At 57.9% G+C, this 17,597-nt stretch overlaps 2 protein-coding genes across 4 annotated transcripts in view; one reads left to right on the top strand and one right to left on the bottom strand.

The window, feature by feature from the left end:
* The window catches only part of SMARCB1 (SWI/SNF related, matrix associated, actin dependent regulator of chromatin, subfamily b, member 1), a 32,389-nt gene extending 28,192 nt beyond the window's left edge, over nt 1–4,197 (top strand). For both annotated transcript variants that reach the window (XM_045819927.1, XM_045819926.1), the window contains exons 8-9: nt 3,285–3,416; nt 3,870–4,197. In XM_045819927.1, the coding sequence (XP_045675883.1) occupies nt 3,285–3,416; nt 3,870–3,909 (172 nt within the window). In that variant the 3' untranslated portion in view covers nt 3,910–4,197. The remainder of the gene's footprint in view (nt 1–3,284; nt 3,417–3,869) is intronic.
* Nucleotides 4,198–6,551: 2,354 nt separating this feature from the next.
* Nucleotides 6,552–8,801, bottom strand: DERL3 (derlin 3). Of its 2 annotated transcripts, none has more exons than XM_045819838.1 (7): nt 8,645–8,801; nt 8,467–8,532; nt 8,321–8,394; nt 8,113–8,206; nt 7,447–7,642; nt 6,853–6,943; nt 6,552–6,748 (listed from the first exon to the last, which is right to left on the bottom strand). In XM_045819838.1, exons 1-7 carry the CDS (start codon nt 8,735–8,737, stop codon nt 6,667–6,669), a joined length of 696 nt encoding a protein of 231 aa, XP_045675794.1. In that variant the 5' UTR covers nt 8,738–8,801; the 3' UTR covers nt 6,552–6,666. The 2 variants fall into 2 exon arrangements, with proteins under 2 accessions (XP_045675794.1, XP_045675795.1); XM_045819839.1 differs by having other exon boundaries at nt 8,467–8,529.
* Between the last annotated feature and the right edge of the window lie 8,796 nt (nt 8,802–17,597).

Here is a 17,597-nt window from a genome sequence, read left to right as displayed (position 1 = left end):
CACAGACCCAAACACTGCTCCTCGCCTCGGGGGCTCCCGGTCGCATTCGTCAGTGCCCACTCATCAGGTGATGGGTATCTGGGCTATTTCTTCTCTTTGGCCGAGAACAGTACTGCCGTGGTCATTCATGTACAAGTGTTTGCTTGACTACCAATTTCCATTCTCTTGTGTATGTATGTAGGTGTGGAATTACTGGATTATGTGGAAACTATCATTAGCATTTTGAGGAACTGCCAGACTGCTTTCCAAAGTAGCTGTGCCCTTTTCCTTTCCCACCAGTGGTCTGAGGGTCCCGGTTTCTCTACATTCTCAGCAGCATTCCCTGACGTTTTGATTGTAGCCATCCTAGTAGTGGCATCTGATTGTGGTTTCGAGTTACATTTCCCTTCTGACAAACGATTTTGAGCATCTTTTCATGTCCTGCTGTCCATTTGTACGTCTTCTTTGGAAAAATGGCTCTTCCAGTCCTTCGTTTTTGTTTGTAAGTAATTGAGTTTCAAGAACTCAATAGCCTAGCCTTTGTATAGCCTAGATACGAGTCCCGTATCAGACACGTGATTTACAGACATGTCCCCCCATTCTGTGTTAGTCGCTTTGAAGTTCAGAAGTTTTACATTTTGATGTCGTCCAGTGTATCTGTTTTTCCTTTTGTTTGGCTTGTGCTTTTAGTGTCACATAAAAACTACAGCTTAATCCAAGGTCTTATCCCAGCGCCATTTGTTAGAAAGACTGCTCTTTCCTCATCGCGTGGACTTGGCATCGCTGTCCAAAGTCAGTTGATCTTTGTTTTGTTTTGTTTTTTCTTCCTAAGTCAGTTGATCTCCAGCAGGAGACTTACGACGAGCTTTGTCTCCTCCTCCCGGTGGAGCGGCTGTGGGCACGTGGTTTCCCTCTCAGACTGCGCGCTCTCGTTTACACAGTGGGCACAGAAGTGCTGCTCAGCTGGTCCGTTGTGTCACGTGAGAGAGATCCCACTGAAAATGAACCTGAAGATACTTTATAAGCACGTTGTCTCACACACGACCACCCTGCCTGGGCTCCGGGTCTGTGGGGAGTTCTGTCCTCGAGGCCCATGAATCATAATCCCCGTGGAGGGTGGGAGGCAGGGCAGGGCTGTGCCGTGCCCGTGTGTCCCCCCCTAACTGGAGCCCGGCCTGCTGGCTCCAGGCCCCATTCTTGTTTTGAGCAGTTCTTATTTTAGAATAAACCCACTGGAGTGGAATCTTCCCAGAACCAATGGGGATAAACAAAGGGCCTCCAGGATCCACTCACCAGCTCTTGTTTAAATTAAAAGGAAAACATGTTTTCTTTCCTTTGGTGTGGGCTTGGCGCCTTTCATGTCTGCCCTTCTGAGGAAGGCGGTGGTGGTTGTCGTTGGGAGCCCTGTCAGTTAGGAGCAGTGTTTGGGTCTGCGGCTGGTGTTCCTGCACCGTCAGACTGCTGCACTGGTTGAGGAACAGCTGTCGGGAGGGCTCAGGAGAGGCTGGCCCCAGGGTGCCAAGGGGTGGGGGCTGGCGCTGCTCAGTCACCGGCTTGTACTCAGGATTCTGGGCCCTGTGGGTCTGGACCCCACGGGCCAAGATTTAGCAGCAGGAGGTGATCCCCACTTCCGAAGGGACACCACAGTTAGTTCCGGGCTGTGGCGCCGGCCTCAGCCTGTACCCTTAGCTGTGTCATGTGTGCTCATGGTGACTGAGGCCCCGGGCTGGAGAGCAGCATAGGGGCCAGACGGAACAGACCCTTGGCTGCCCCATGCTGACTGGTGTCCTGAGGAGTGGAGGCTCTGTGCCCAGAGCACCCTGGGTGGCTGTTCATCTCTAGTCAACCACACACGTGACCTTGGGCACAGGTTTCGGGGATGCTGTGTGAGAAGGCCCCCGGCTCGTAGGAAGCTCCGCAGTGGATGTATGCTAGCTGCTTCAATAAGTGTAATCCTTGGAAAATCCCTCAGGCCAATAATATCTTTCCTATTTTCCAGATGAGGTATCAAAACCAAGGCTGCCCCACCTGGGGCCTATTCTATTTTATTCCATCTGTGCCCACCAGACATCTCTCTTGGGCCTTGCCTGCCCTCACTCTTCCCAGAGCTGACGGTGCTTTGCAGGGCTGAAGGCTTCTGGAGGCAGACTCCTGACTGGCTGCGGTAGAGCAGGGCAAGGCTTTGGTGGGGCTGAGCCTCAGGAGAAAGGCGCAGCCTCCCAGATGGAGGAGAAAGGGCCTGGGGAGGCCGGAGTGGTGATACAGGGAAGGGGTAGGGCCTTGATTTGTGGCTTGTCTGCCAGGCCAGGGGTTTAGGCTGTCGCCCTGAAGGTGGGAGGCACACAGGCCATCCTGGCAGTTGTGGCCTCCATGTCTCTTCAGGCTCCTGTCCCACAGACTTGGAAACCAAGGCCCAGAGAGGTAGCAGCTCAGCTTTGTCTTCCCTCCCTTGGTGCTCCTGCCCACCCCCTCCCCCCCACACTGTGCCTTCGTAGCCTTTGTCCAGGCTGAACTCCCCCACCCACGCTGTGTCCACTTGGAAAGAGGGTGTGCAGATGGCCTTCGGGGTGAGGGACCCCAGGGTAGAGAGATCAGGGATATGGGTTCAGTGTCCAAATCTCTGCCCTAAGCAAATAGTCCAGCCTCTCTGGAGCTTATTTCTGTCCTGGGGAAGTGGACTAAGGGGCAAGTGTGTAGGACATTCAGGAGCAGGCTGGCCCAGTGATCCCTCAGTGAAATGGTGTCCAGGATTCTTGGGTGGCCCCTCCTTTTGCTCTCCTTTCACCCTCCATCTGTCCCCCTGATTGGTGGGTCCTGGCTCTGGACACTGAACAGTGCAGACCACCCTCCCCTTTCCCACAGCCCCCGACGTAACAGCAGGCTCAGCCACACTGTTCTGTCGAGGGAGCCACCTCCATAGCAAGTGCCCGTCTTCAGTCTCCCAGATCCAGAGACGCTGAGGTAGCAGCAAAGGGCCCATTGCTTTGAAGAGAAGGCCAGGGTCACGGGGGCAGCACCGCTGTAGCCAGTGGAGGTCCTGGCTCTCTGCCTTGAGGCTCGGGTGACAGGAACCTCCCAGGCTGCCTCTATCAGGACTGTTGCTCTAAGGAGCTGGACATGGACATGGGAATGGGCCCAGCTGGGAGGAGGTGGAGGAGGAAGCAGGAAAGGCCTGGACCTTACCACCAGGCCCTGGCTCCAGCATTCCCTCTGTTGGCAGGCAGGAGGTAGATAGTGGTTTCCAGGGGCCTTTCCAGGTGCTGTTCTGTGAACCAGCACTTTCTTCTCTCCCCTCACCATCCCAGTGAGAACCCCCTGCCCACCGTGGAGATTGCCATCCGGAACACAGGAGATGCTGACCAGTGGTGCCCGCTGCTGGAGACCCTGACTGACGCCGAGATGGAAAAGAAGATCCGTGACCAGGACAGGAACACAAGGTACCTCCTTTCCCCCAGAGTGCCCGCAGCCGGCTCTGCCCACAGGCACTGTCTTCCAAGCAGGTACAGAGCCACCACCTTTCCCCAGGGACCAGTGTCTTTCTGGGAGAGGACCTGTGTGTCCCAGGGCTATGAGTCCCATTCTGTCCCCTAGGATTTCAAACCCTGTAGGGAACAGAAGCAAGCCCTTAGATTGATTGGGTCTGACCACAGTTCAAACCCAGGTTTCAGGACCCCTGAAGAGGTGGGCAGGGCCTGAGCAGGCAGGTGCGAGGACTGTTTCAGGGCCCCAAGGGTGCACAGGTGGAGGCTAGGGGAAGGGAGGGGCTGGGAATCCCTCCTGCCTTGTCTCACTCTGTCTCCACTCCCTGGCCACCCTGGAGAGCCCTGGGGATGGCAGATGCCCAAGGCTTGGGAGCTGGCCCTGGGTCACCACTCTCTCCCCTCCTACAGGCGTATGAGGCGTCTTGCCAACACTGCCCCAGCCTGGTAACCAGCCCATCAGCGCTTGGCTCCCACGGAGTGTTCAGAAGACCGGCCTGTCTCTCCATCTTCTGGCAAAGAGGGAGGCAAGGGGGCAGTCCAGGGCCGTCCTGAGCAGCACGGGCATGGAGGCCTTCCGGGTCGCCCTCCCCCGGGCACACTTTCCATTTGCTGAGCCCTAGTCTCCACCACCCCAGTCTCTGGTCAAGAAGAGGCCTCATTTTGCGTTGTGTTTTGTTTTTGTATAGGAGCCCCAGGCAGGGCTAGTAACACTTTTTAAATAAAAGGCAACAACAGATCATGTTCCATTTCTTCTAAGTGGCAGCATAAACATCACAGTGGAGGAGAGCAGGAAGCAGGTCCTGTCGGGGTGGTGGAGCCAAGGCTGGTGGGTCAGTCCTCCCACCCGGCTCTGCCTGGATCCCCAGGGGATGTTGACAGGGCTCCAGGGCTTCACTCTCAGTGCCCCTAGCCCCAGTGAAACCTGAGTTACAATGGAGTCCTTGCTTTCTGTTGGGCCCTCCAGTCTCCCCACCACCACCAGTAGCTGGATGCCTTTTTAGAGCAAGAGAAATGATAGGTGTGGTCCTGAGACTCAGAGGGCAGGGGGCCCTGTGCCCTTCAGTGAGCTCCATCCCCTTTTCCTGCTCTTGTGGAGCAGCCCACGGCTCTCCTGCCGTCCCTGCACTCGGCTGGGCCAAGGTGGTCAGGCTGTCCTGGCTGGGAGCGTTGCTTCTCTGGAGTCCCTGGCAGAGGCCCCACCCCGTTATGCAGACACTGCAGGGGCGTCACCAGCCTGGGTGCCTGGGCCCGGCTATTCCAGATCTAACAGGTGTGCAGCACTCTAGCCACAACTCCCAGTAGTGCACACGTACCAGATGGACTGAGACATTGGCACCCCTGGCTAGCTCGTGGCCAAGGCCAGCTCCTCCCTCCCAGGCTCGTGTGAGGAAGAATGAGTGTGGAGCAGCGCGTCTGGCCTGCTGCTGGCCTGTGGGGTGGGCATGAGTGGAGGAGGCACAGCCCTGTGCCTGTTCCCAGCTCTGCCTTCAACGAGCTTGTTATCACCTCTGCATCCTCACCTCCTCTGTTAACATGGCGATGTTCTGCTCCACAAAATGGATCTGCGTGGGTCTCACTAAGTCAAGCGCTGCTTGGTGAACTGGGCACACAGCTGTACTTACTGAAGATAGTGGACCCAGACCCCCAGCACTGGGCTGGTGCCAGCTTCAGTTGCTGAAGGTTGGGACCGCTCTGCTCCCTGGGAGCATGACAGGGGCCCCATGGCACCTGATTTCTTGCCTGAGTAGGGATTGGGGCTCTCCTAGCAGGGGATGGGCCTTACCATCTAGGCTGGGGGTGGAGGGGTCCTGTGAACATGTTCTAGGACGTGACAGCTCCCAGGGAGTCTGTACTCAGGTTCCTATTCTTCAGGAGTGGAACTTGGCTGGAGCAAGGGGCTAGCTGGGCTTCATTGGAAGGCCCTGACAAAGAAGATTTCTAAGCCCAGGCCCAGCTGGCTTTATAAACTAGTGGGCTCCACTAGCAAGGTGTTTGCTCGGTTTGTGGGCAAGAGATAGCTCCAGGGCTCCATAACTGGTTGGGTGGAACGAACCCTGCCTGCCTCAGCCCCACTGGGCAGGTTAGCCCACTTACCTGGGAGTGGTCTGGGGAAAGGCCAGCGCACCAGGCCTGGGTCTGAGCCCACACCGCTGCAGGGTCAGCTGCTGGTCCACAAGGTTTCCCTACAAAATTAGGGTGTACTCTATAGTGAGTCTTTTTCATCTGTGAACATGACAAAACCTGAGCTGTTGATCATCCAGGAAGAACGGGAAGATCATAATGCAGACGGGTCTAGGGCAATGAGGAAAGCTGGCCAGGTCATCTGATGCCCACTTTACAGAGAAGAGAAGTGAGCTGTGGGATTGGATGGGGCTCCTGTGGTCCTCAGCTAAACAAGGCGGGGACAGGACTTCCCAAGGTTCTTGGCTTCAGCCAGTGCAGGGCTTGGTGAAGGTGAAAACTTCTCCAGGCTTTGGAATCACAGTAAGGACAGAGGACCCAGTCCCAGCTCTCCTCTGCACCTGACCCCATGGGGCCTTGGCCATGTCTTAGTTGCTTGTCTGTTAGTTGCTCAGCTGGAAAATGGGGCAAAGGTCCCAACCAAAAGGTCCCACTTTGGTTGTTGGTGAGGGGCAAGAGGGGCTGAGTGAGGCATCAGCCTGTGAACACCACAGGCAGGAGCGTGCCCCCAAGTCCCACAAAGACCAGGCTTGGCACAGCTGGGGACGGCCTGGTATTGGTCCCTGCTACCAAGATCTGGTCAACCTCCTCTCTGGCTGGCAGAGAGCAGAGGCCCAACAGAGGTGAAATTTGCCTGAGTTTCCCCTGAGGCCCTGGAGAGGCTGAGATGAGAACCCTGGGTCTGCCATCTGTCAGTCCAAAGCTGTCTGGCAACGGTGGGCAGGTTCTTGACCCTCTCTGGGCCTCCCATCCTTCCACCTACAGTTGGTCTGAGAAGGCAGTCCAGGGCAGAGGGTGGGCACGATGGACCAGGCTTGGTGGCCCTAGGTTAGGACCAGTAGCGCCTGCCCGGCATGGAAGGGTGTAGCCAGGTCAGGCGAGGGGAGCCAGTGCTGTGGGCAAAGAGGCTACAAATTATTCTGTTTATTTGACAGGTTGCTCTGCTTCAAGCAGGGGTTAGGGATGGGATGGAGGCTTGACAGATGCTGGGGAAACAGGCCCCTGGGGCTGACCCTGGGTGGGGTCACTGCTGCTGCTGTCCTGGCTGTTCTTCAGGGAGGGGCAGGTAATTGGGGTCCTCTTCCGGGGCATCCAGTAGCAGCTTCCTGTGGGGAGGGGCCCAGGCTGAGCTAAGGCCAGCATGGGTCCCCCAGGGAGTCAAGAGCTGTCTGTGGGAGAGTAGGGCAGGGTTGTCATCTCCAGTACTCACAGGAAGCCAGGGGTCAGCAGCAGCCTCTTGCCTCCAGGCTGGTTGGGAAAGACATCCTCCAGGAAGTAGTAGATGTGTCCCACAGCAATCCCTGTGGGAGAGCCGAGGACTGCTGAGGCCACTCTCCCTGCATGGTCCGGAGCCTGGGGCCCCAGGCCAGCACAGCCTGCTCTGGGCTTCCATGTGCAGCCCTGGAGGCCCAGTCAGGCCCAGAGAAACCTCAGGGGTCAGAGTATGAGTGTCTTAAGTCATGGGCAGGCTGCCAGCCCAGGATAGGGCTGGGGTTGGCCCTGGAGGAGTTTACAGGACCCAGGACCTGGGGCACAGGGGGACCTGAGAACCTCAGAGGAGCAAGAACCACAGCTGGAACAGTGACCTGCCCACCCGCACCCTGGTCAGGCCCCACACAAGCTTCAGCAGGTGGGGCCTGGAGATGTGAAGCCTGCAGGCCTGCTGGCTTGTGCAAGGGGCTGTAAGAACAGAGAGGCAAGGGTGGGGATGGGGGTGCACAAATGAGAGGTCTAGTGTAGGTGAGAGGGCTGTGGCAGAGCAGCCAGCTTGGGATGGGCTGGCTGGCTGGACAGGCAGGCTCACCCAGCAGGTCCACGAGGATCGAGTTGCCCAGCAGCATTGAGAAGCCCATGAGTGCCCAGGGCAGGAATGGCGCCTGGAATGTGAGGAGGCCGAAGAAGTTGACCCTCACCTGGGGGCTGCGGCGGCTCCATACATACACCAGCATGGCTGTAAGGGCCTGGCCCAGGAAGAACAGGCTGCCCAGGAACCCCAGCAGCTGGGCCAGAGTCAAGGTGCTAGGAGGCCCTCTGCTGATGGGGCCCTCAGCCCCTGCCCAGGGACCCCCTGACTTGGCTAAATCCTTGCTATCCTACTGGTCTCCCTACTCTCATCTAGGTGTCCCAACTAAGGCCATAATGTGTCCTTCAAGCCCCACATGACTGCCCTGATTCTCCACCTCACCCCAGCCTCCCACCGCTGCTCATCCTTGCCTCAGTTTCTCCTGCTGCCGGCATCGAGAGCTCAGCCCTGAAGTACCCCACCTGGCTCTTCTTCAAGTCACCCTGTGGTGTGTGTGTGTAATTTTTTTTTCTTTTTTTTTGGCACAACCCGGAAGAGCTATCCCTGCACTCAAAACACTCAAGTAAGAGTCCCTCCTGGCCTGGGCACTTAGGTTGTGGCAGGGGACCAACACTCGTTGGTTGCAGAAGTGCCCCCGCCGGAGGTTCTGGAGCCTGGGAAGGATACAATCATAAGGACTCCCCCAAAGAGAAACATGAAAACGAAGTCGGCCTTGCGGCCACGGAAGGAACCTTCCTCCAGCATGCGGCAGTACCGGAACCTGTGGAGTCCGTATAGGAAGTGCCACCAGAAAGGGCCTCAGTTTCCCGCTCCCTGCCATTTTAGCCCCGTGGGCCCGCCCACTCCCCGTCGGGGTCCATGAGGCACAGGATACACGAAGAGCATGTTGAAGAAGAAGCTGAATCCCAGGGGCCCGAAGAAGAGGAAGTTGGTGAGAAGCCTCCAGACCTGAAAGCGGCAGACGGTTAGGTACGGGGCAAGCAGGGCTGGGCCGTCAGGTGCAAAGGCGGGTGATCTCACCTGGAACTTCCTGAACACGAGGTGCGGGTTGAAGTAGAGCTGGAAGGGGCTAAGGAGCTCCAGCTGCTGCAGAGTCAGGGGTGCGTCAGATGCTGCCCTGGGATCCAACCGTAACTATGGTGACCCCCCCTCCCTGGGCTGTAACCATGGTGTCGCCCCACCCGCCCAGTAAGCTCACCACGGCGGCTGTGGTGAGGACGCAGGCAGTGGTGTAAGCCCGCGTCACCGCCGGCACCTGCAGAAACTCGGCTGCCAACCCCTGCCACGCCATTGAACTTTCTCAGGCACGCGTGGCCCAAACTCCAGCGAGCTCTTAACCCGCCTCCAAGCCCCGCCCTCCCACCTTCGGCCAATCTACGTGGGAGCCGCTTTGTGCCCAAGCTGAGAGAGAGACCTGGGACCAGGTAACCAATAGGAGGAGGAAGCAGGGAGCTGTGGGCGGGACGGGAGCGTGGGCGGATCGAGCCTTGGGGCCAATGAGCAAGCTCCGCAGTTGAGCATGTGGCGGTTGTTGTGATGATAGTTGTAGGGGCGCGGGAGAACGTGCAGCCAATGAGTAACTGGGCGCTTCGCGGCAAACTACGGGGAGGACCAATAGCGAGGACACACGGGGCCACCCTGGGGGCGGGGCTAAGGTTACCCACAGTGGAAAAAAGACAAGATCAAGGCACGCCTTGATTGGAAGGGGCGGGGACGTGGGGTGTGGGTGGGGCGAGGCCGGATCCAGAGCCTGGCTGTGCAGCTCTTTGTATCCACTTTGGGCTGGCCGGCGACCTGGGACAATCCCGCTCACCTCTGAGAACCAGAGACAGTGCCACCTCACCCACAGCAAGGGAGGCGCTCAGCAGCATGTCCAAATCCCTTCACAAGTCCAGAGCCCTGCTAGATCACTTCAGCTCCTGTGGGGGAGTCTTCCTGGGGTCCTACCAGAGGAGAGGCCAGAATGGGGATTTGCAGAGCCCGTGGGATTCGAGGGTGCAGAAATGAGCTGGAGCAGGTGGACAGGCTGGAAGGGACCCACAGTACTTTATGAAAGTTAACTTTATTGACCACCGACTGTGTTCGCCACTGTTCTGGATCTTGTATATGCAGCAGCCAACAGGACTATCCCTACAGTGTTACGGAGGGAATCGGCAGTCATAGTTCTGTGCTAGTCTGAGCTCGTGTTCACAGGACAGTGAGCAGACAGAAATAACAGCTAAGTAGGGGTGGAGGTTCAGGTAGTGGGCCCCATGCCAGGATTGGGTGGTGTGGTCTGGGAAGTCTCAGTGAAAAGGTGATGCTTGATTGTTACTTCGGAAAGATTCCTGTGGCAGTTGTGAGGACAGTAGACTGCCAGAAGAATCAGTGAGCAGGAGGAGGCTTCGCGAGAACTGCAGAGTGGATTTTGGAGGTTCAGGAGAGGTGAGATGTGGATTGACAGGCAGACTGGACAGGGCTGTGAGGGAGACATTGGGGGTGATGTCCAGGCCTGAACCACACAGGGTGGATAGAAGGCAGTGAACTTTCCTAAGACAGAGAATGCTTGAGGAAAATGGGGCCTGCTACCTGACCCTCCACCCCTGACTTAGCATGTAAACGGAGAGTTCTGTTCTGGCCTCGCTGAGTTTGCAAGACATCTACCTGGAAAAATCCATGTGCGTGCGGTATTAGGGAAGAGGCCAGGCAAGTGATCTAAATGTGGTGATCCTTAATCAGTAGGTCAATGGCGTTTGTAGTCCTGGGCCTGTATGAGATGTCCAAGAGGTAAGGGTAGACAGAAAGGAAGAGGCCAGGCCTGGGCAGCTTGACTTTCATCGGTCAGAGAGGCAGATCAGCTGGGGAGGTGGGGGGAAACTGGGGGTGTAGGGGATGGGTAGGACTTGAGCCAGCGAAGGGCTTTAGGAGCAAAGCAGTGAGGAGTCCCCAGGTGCTGGGAAGGGAGTGTGGAATGCAGCCATGCCACGGTTCCTGGTGGCCAGGATGATAGCTGGCATGAAGGAGAGGAAAGTGGCCAGACCAATGCGCCTTTACGAATGTGGGAGCTCAGCCTAGCTGTAAGTGTGGAAGATGAGGGATGCTCTGGACAGGGCCCTGAGGTCCCCGAGAAGACTAGAATGGGGAGAACCAGCCAAGGAATTTATCTCAGGTGGATCCCAAAAGAAGGAGGGACCCATGAAGGCACCAAGAAGGGTCCCCTGGGGACTGGCTCAAGGAGCCCCCCACTCTGGAGGAGAGGGGAGGGGAGGGAGAGGCTGGGAGCACTGAAGGGAGATGTGCATTTAGTTCAGCAGTGAGGAGAGGTCCGGCCTGAAACAGCAGGAATGGGACCAAGGTGTTGAGAGGTCAGGTGATGGGAGCAGGCTGAGGGAGCCCCCCTATCAGTCAGCCTGCATTTTCCAGGGAAGCAGGCCAAGGTCATGTTTGAGGTGGGCCGGACAGAGTAGATGCCATCAAGGTGAAGGCATGGCAGCAGGGTGGGGATCCAGGGCCTCCGACGCCAGGGCGGGCACCTGCCTGTCATGAAGGAGCCAGCGAGGAAGGTCGGATTTCTTGTCTGCATGGGGAAGGGGGGGTATTCCTGCCTCCAGGCACTTAGCAGGCACTGGCTGGCCCTCCACTCAGGGTCAGGCTGGGGCTAACAGGAGGGGCTGTCATTGTCAACAGGGGCGTCTGTCTCCCCTTAGACTGGGCTGATAAGGCAGGCGCCCAGTTTAAGGGCGGAGAAGCGCATTCCTGGGAGGCTGGGAGCCCAGGGTAGGGGCAGCCTGCTGGGCCAGACATCTAGGGAGCAACGGCTGGCTTTCACTGCAGATTCTCCCCTCTCAGAGCTTTGGATTATCCTCAGGTGGGGAAACTGAGGCCCACTGGGAGGCAGAGCAGGGTCTGGTCCAGTCCAGGCTTTTCCTATCCAGTCTCCAGGCCCGAGACAGGCAACTCCGGAGACACCAGGTCTACGTATCCTCCAACCCTCCAGCATGTTCAGTTATTCATGGAGAGAAGCCCTGGGTACCACACGCTCCCAGGAACCTGGAGACAAAGGCAGGCAGTGTGCTGGATGCTAACATCTTTCTAGTGATCTGTCTGAAGCCCGGCCGGCTGGACCCACCTTCTCTCTCCTGTGCTGAGGGCTGTGGCAGGAGGAGGGCCTGTGTTTCTTTGCCAGGGTGACAATGGACCCTGCTCCCAAGCTGCCTGTCTGGCCTGGGAACCTGCCTGCTGCTGCAGGGCAAGGAGGCCCAGGAGCCCCAAGTCTGGAGACACCCAGAGGACTCTTAAATCCCCCGTCCAGGTTTTCTCAGTGCCTACAGGCGGGACAGCACCCCCTGAGTGCCCACCAAGCCTGCCTTCCTCCTCACTGGCCTCACCCACCAGGAGAGACCCTCACCAGCCAGTGACTACCCAGAAACCTGGGGCCACCCCTGCCCCACCCCGAGCCCCACATCGAAGCTGATATTCCCATGGAACTCTCCAGTGCTTTCCCTCCCCTGCAACACACCTCACCACCACCACCACCTCGTACTCAGGCCTCAGCCTCTCGCTTCTGACACTGCCCAGCTCTCTGGCTTTCGTCCAGTCATTTTCCTCCTACCAGCCTAGAGGCTCTGTTAAGAGAGGAGAGCAAGGGAGCCCTTCCTGAAGGGACCAGAGCTCACAAATCTTCTGTTAGAGCCCTACACGCTTCATTCATTCATTCATTCATTCATTCATTCATTTTTATTTTAGAGAGGGAGAAAGAGAGAGAGAGGAAACAGAGGGAGTGGGGAGGGAGAGAGAGAAAAAAATCTAGATCTGTTATTCACTTATTTGTGCATTCTTTGGTTTATTCTTGTATGTGTCTGACTGGAGATCGAGCCCACAGCCTTGGTGTATTGGGAAGATGCTTTAATCAACTGAGCTACCCAGCCAGGGCTACTTAATTTTTAAATGTATTTTATTCCAAAGGCACCACAGGCCTGTGGTAACAAACCAGAAAAGTCAGGAACAAGGTGTTTTTGTGTGCATGCTGGAGGCAGCTGCATTTCCCTCTTGACGACGCAGGGCACCCCCGCTGGCCCTGAGCGCCCTCTGCCCAGGGCCTCTCCTCAGGGGCTGTGAGCTCTGTGCTCACTTCCTTCCAGCACGTGGACTCCCAGAACACGGTGGGTGAGCTTCCACTACAGCTTCAGCCAACCCCTCCCAGGAGCAGCTGTGTCCCCGTTGGCCCTTCCTGTCTGGGCCATGCGGTATTTTTAGCACCGAATCCGGAACCTACTCGGCAGCAGCTGCTCGTGGCCGGAGGTCAAGAATAACAAACTGTCCAGGTGGGCTGCGTCAGGCCTGGGCAGCACAGTGAGGGCTTGGGCCGGACCCACTGAGCCTGGTAGCAGAATCTGGCCTTGGCAGGAAATAGTGGGTCTCTGGGTGGGATGAGCAGGGAGGAAGCAGAGGCTAAGTAGGCATTAGCCAGACCCAACAGGGGGATAGCCTGTGCAAAGGTCCTGAGGTGCCATGGAGAGACAGGGCAGGCAGGGGCAAGGGGGAGGGGCTGTGTGCCCTGCGAGGCTGGAGAGGGCTGAGGCCGGGTGGAACAGGGCCCTGTAGGCTGTGGTCTCTGTCCCAAGGGTCCCAAGGGCAACACGGACTCAAAGGAGAGTGCTCAGCATGGTGGTGAGGTATCAGATGGCGGCTCTTTGGAAGAAGAAGGGGACAAGAGTATAAGCCGTGGCCTGCAGTGGCAGGTCTGTGATAGAGAGGGAGTGAATAGGTCAAGGAGGTGGAAGTCACAGACCTTAGCTCTTGGCAGAGGGCTGAGACATGGGAGACGGCCAGGTTTGGGAGGGAGACCACCCATGGTTTGGACTGGATGAGTTTGGGATGCTGTGGGGACATGACCTCCTCCCTGGTCACCCAGCCCAGTCCTCCCAGCTCCTTGCCCCCTGTGGCCCTTGCCATGCCTGCAGAAGCTCTGTGCCACAGTCTCTCTCTGCCCCTGGTGTCTGCTGCAGTGCTGGGCGCACGCAGGCTTCAGACCTGGACTCCAGGGGCGGAGCTGCTGCCTGAGGCTGGTGGGGGCCCTGGCCCCTCCCCTCCTCCCGGGCTTCAGTGTCGCTGTCTGTGAAATGGGGCCAGCTGGAAGGGTCCATCTGTAGACTTTCCTCTGGCTTGAAGGCTGTACTCTGGCCTATGGTGGGGATGTCCAAGATTTCTGGGCAGGGGTTTCTTCCTGTGACGTCATGACCAGCCTCCCCCACTAAGGCCAGTCCCTGCTGTGAATGAGCCAGTCTGTGAGCCAGAACACACTGTGGAAGGGACTTTCTCCCACGCCTGTGCCCTCACCTGCCTCCCCCAATCCCAGGCCCTCAGCGGCCTGTGGTCAGGAACATCCACGGAAACCTAAAGGGCACAGGATGGAGGCGACTGGGCTGCCCCGTCCTTCAGGAGCTGTTCCTCTGGCCAGGGAGACTCAGACTTTCACACTGAGCGGGGTGGGGGTTGTCCAGGGAGTGGTCCAAGGACAAAGAACCACAGGCCCTCTGGGGGCCTGTCAGGCAGGAGGCTCTGGACAAAGCCAGCGGTAGAATGGAAAGAAGAGAGGGCACGCTAGGAAGGGAGAATGGCTAGAATAAAGGTGCGGAGGCAGGAATGAACTTTTGTCTCATGCCTGAGGAAGGGCCACTCTGGTGTGGGGACGCTCATGGCCAGCCCCTGCAGTGATAACAGCTGCGCAGTGACCTCTCACCTGACTCTGCACCACAGGTTTTGCTAATCTTACATAAGCCTCACCAGCCCCTTGCAAAGTAGGTTATTATTACAAAGGAGGAAATAGGCTCAGAGAGGTTAAGTAACACGCTTGAGGACACACAGCTAAAGAGGTACCAAGACACAGTGTGCCAATCCTGGCTTTGCCACCATGAGGGTTGATGGAAGGGGCTGGCAGGGAGGTGGCAAATTGTCTCCATCATATTTTGGGGACACAGAGGGAATTCATCACCTGCCTGAGCCCACGGAGGGCATCACCAGCCAGCCAGCACCATGCAGCCAAATTTCTCTGCCACCTCTGGGCTCCCGGAGTGTCTCCGGCACGACTCTGCTCCCCTGCTGCTCCCCTGCTGAGCAGCTCCGGCACGTGGCTCCCTGGGTGCGCCTCAGTTTCGCTGTCTCCAATCCCCGATGACTGGACGAGCTGAATGCCACCCAGCCCCAGCTGCCAGGCGAGCCCAGGCCTGTGCCTGTCTCTCGCAACCCTCAGCAACTGCCTCTAGTCCCACTTCCTGCCATGGCCACTGCCAGAATGTCAAAGCCACCTCAGTCTGTCCCTAGAGTCCCGTGTCTAGTGGCCCCCCCTCCCCCACCTCAGCTATTTTGGGGCCATGCACAGCAGGCTGTGTTTTGGGAGAAGCAGATTATCTGCGCAGCAGCCTCCATCGAGTGGCAGGGCCAGAATGAGAGTTCACAAAGACACAACCACAACACACGTGAGAAGGCTGCCCACCCAGGAGGCTGCACGCTGGGGCCTGGGCAGTGTGGCCCTGGGGTGCCGTATGGGACTTGAGGCCACCCTGTCCTTCAGTCTTCCTACTCATCACCTGCTGGTCAGATCAGCAGGCAGTTCTGGTCTGTGGCCTGGAAGGGACCTGCAATGACAGGGGCCACGGCTCTGGGAGCGCCTGCCTAGGACTAGTGACTCAGCTCCAGGCAGGTGGATGGAGAGGCTCAGAAGGGCCAGGCTTGACTCACCTCCCACCCCGTGTTCACCACCAACATCCCCGCCAAGCAGCCCAGGGCCTGCGCACCCACATCTGGGGTGGGTACCCCCCCGTGCCAGGTGCTTACAGAGCCACTGCGACAGGAAGCTCATACAAGTGTGCTGGGACAATGACCCAGGCGTCCATATCTTCCGCTGGTGATACCTGTGGAATTCCTGCCTGCACATTTTGCTCAAGACATTCTCCCAGCCCTTATGCCCTTCAGTTTCGTGAGGTGTTGAGGGTCTCTTTAAGAAAACAAATGCAAAATTACAAATGCAAGCTTAGGTGCAGAAGTGAATATTTGCTTAGAATTAGAACAAAACAAATGAGAAGTTCATAAAAGCTGACAAATACTACCCCGAATCATAAAACCCAGAAAAAATTCCCTCCCAGGCCTGAAGCCCATGGCTGGGAGCCTGCTGTGCGTTAACCTGGGCCCCAGTGCCCCTCTAGTATAGCTGAGGAAACTGAGGCTAGGGTGTGGGGAGAGCTTGAGGAAGGGGTGATGGTGGACCCAAAAAGCAGTGGGCTGCCTGTTCAGCTCAATCCCAAAGCTACGCCAGGTGACCCAATCACAGGGGACGGCTGCTTTGGTGTCCTCCCCCTCCCCTTCCACGGGCCCTGCAGGGAGGCGCCTCCCCCACCATGGAATGCGGCATCAGCCCTTCAGACTCCGGCCTAACCGCCACCTCCCCCGAACCCTTCCCCTCCAGATGTGGGTGCAGCTGTATTTTTAGAACAGCCAACCACGAGGACATTCTTTCCTTCTAATTAAGATGACTTAAGTCTCCTGTCCGCAATCAGCCCCATTGTTCAGTCCTCAAATATCAAAGAGTGGTCAGGAGGCGCTGCCTCAGCTGGTTGTAGGTTGGGTTTCTTTCTTTCTTTTGAGTCATTAAGTTGGAAATGTGACCCAGAAGTGGAGTAAATGCCAGCTCTGAGGTGGGGGAGAGCAAAGCAGGATTTTAGGTGGAGCCCGCGGGAGCTGCCCCAGGGCTGTGCCCTCTGCACCCCTGCTTGGGCTGAGCACATCCGACTAGGCCGCAGCCCCCCACATTCACCCACCCATGGGTAGGGTCTGTCTGTGGATGAAAAGGGGGACTGTGCCTACTACCCTCAGGATGCCCAGGGCTGGACCAGCACACCCACACAGGGGGCTGAGGGCCCAGTGCCCATGTCTTCATTTCGCAGGAGAGCAGACGGGGGCTCAGGGAGAGGAGGTACCTGGTAGGACTGCCAGAGCTTCTTTGGTGTCGGCTGCAGCCAGGCCTATGGCCAGCCTGCTGGGCTTGGTGGGGGCTCATCGCCCACTCTTGCAGTCTGGTGTCCAAGGTCAGCAGCCCTCCTGACCTCCACCAAGATGGCGCCTTGGGAGGGTCCTGGTGTGGGGCAGAGATGCCAGTCCACGCGGGAGGAACAAGGCTGCAAGGAGGGGAGCCTTTGAGTCTTCTCCCACGTGGAGCAGGAAGAGGCTGCAGCACTTCATTCAAACCACAGCTAACATGAGGAAACTGAGTCTCAGAGAAGCAGAAAAGTGGGCCCAGAGCAGCTCAGCCTACTGGTGGTCAGGTGCTAGGTACCCCAATCTGCTGTAGGGGCCTACTCACCACTCACCCTGGTGATGGACAGGCCTGCTGCTGGGCTGAGCCTGGGGGAGAAGCCAGGGTCCAGCCTGAGCCCTGGATGTAGGGGGAAGGCACCTACCCACACCCCTGTCCCACCCTCATGGAGCATGGGGGTAGGCTCACGGCATGGTAGAGGCCTGGTGGGTCTGGATGTCAGGCCTCCCAGCCCACCTTGGTGTCTGATTAGCCAGCTGCACCGGACAGAGGATGTGAAATCACCCTAGGGCGGTTACAGCAGGGGCCACTGAGTCCGGGGGTCACAGGTCAGGCAGGACTCGGGTGGGGCCAGCCCTGCAATGCAGCCACTGCACCTGGGCCAGCACCGCCTCAGGCCTCTTTGTTCTGCCACCACGTAATCCTGCGGTGGCGGCGGCGCCCGGCGGTCCAGAAGTCTTCAGAGCCCGGGCTTTGTCTCCCCCTCGCGGCCGGTGCCAGTGTTGTGGCGTCGGACAAATTCTGGAAAACCGGAGGGGCGGGGCCTCGGGGTCCCCTGAAGGTCTGGAGACAGAGGTCCTGGGGCACTCCTTCCTTCAGCCCAGGTCTCCGGGCCTGAGTACCAGTAGAGGCATTTTCTGGGACCATCCGGGTCGGGGAGGTGGCCCCGCCACTTCTGCAGGTGTAGGGAGCAGAAGAGCCGGCAGGCCGGGAGTAGGGGCAGATTCGGTGGGAGTCAGCGCCAGCCGCTACGCTTACGGTATATTCATTTTTAGTGTGAACCGTGCTCCTCCCTGCTTCCCGCTGACTGCCAGGCGAAAATCCCCGCCGCCGTGGGCCTCAGTTTCCCCACCTGCAGAAT

This window comes from Phyllostomus hastatus, unplaced genomic scaffold (assembly GCF_019186645.2).
Source record: "Phyllostomus hastatus isolate PE091 unplaced genomic scaffold, TTU_PhHast_1.1 phas_scaffold_387, whole genome shotgun sequence".
Classification (NCBI taxonomy): Eukaryota; Metazoa; Chordata; class Mammalia; order Chiroptera; family Phyllostomidae; genus Phyllostomus; species Phyllostomus hastatus.
This window is presented reverse-complemented; position numbering and strand designations above follow the sequence as displayed.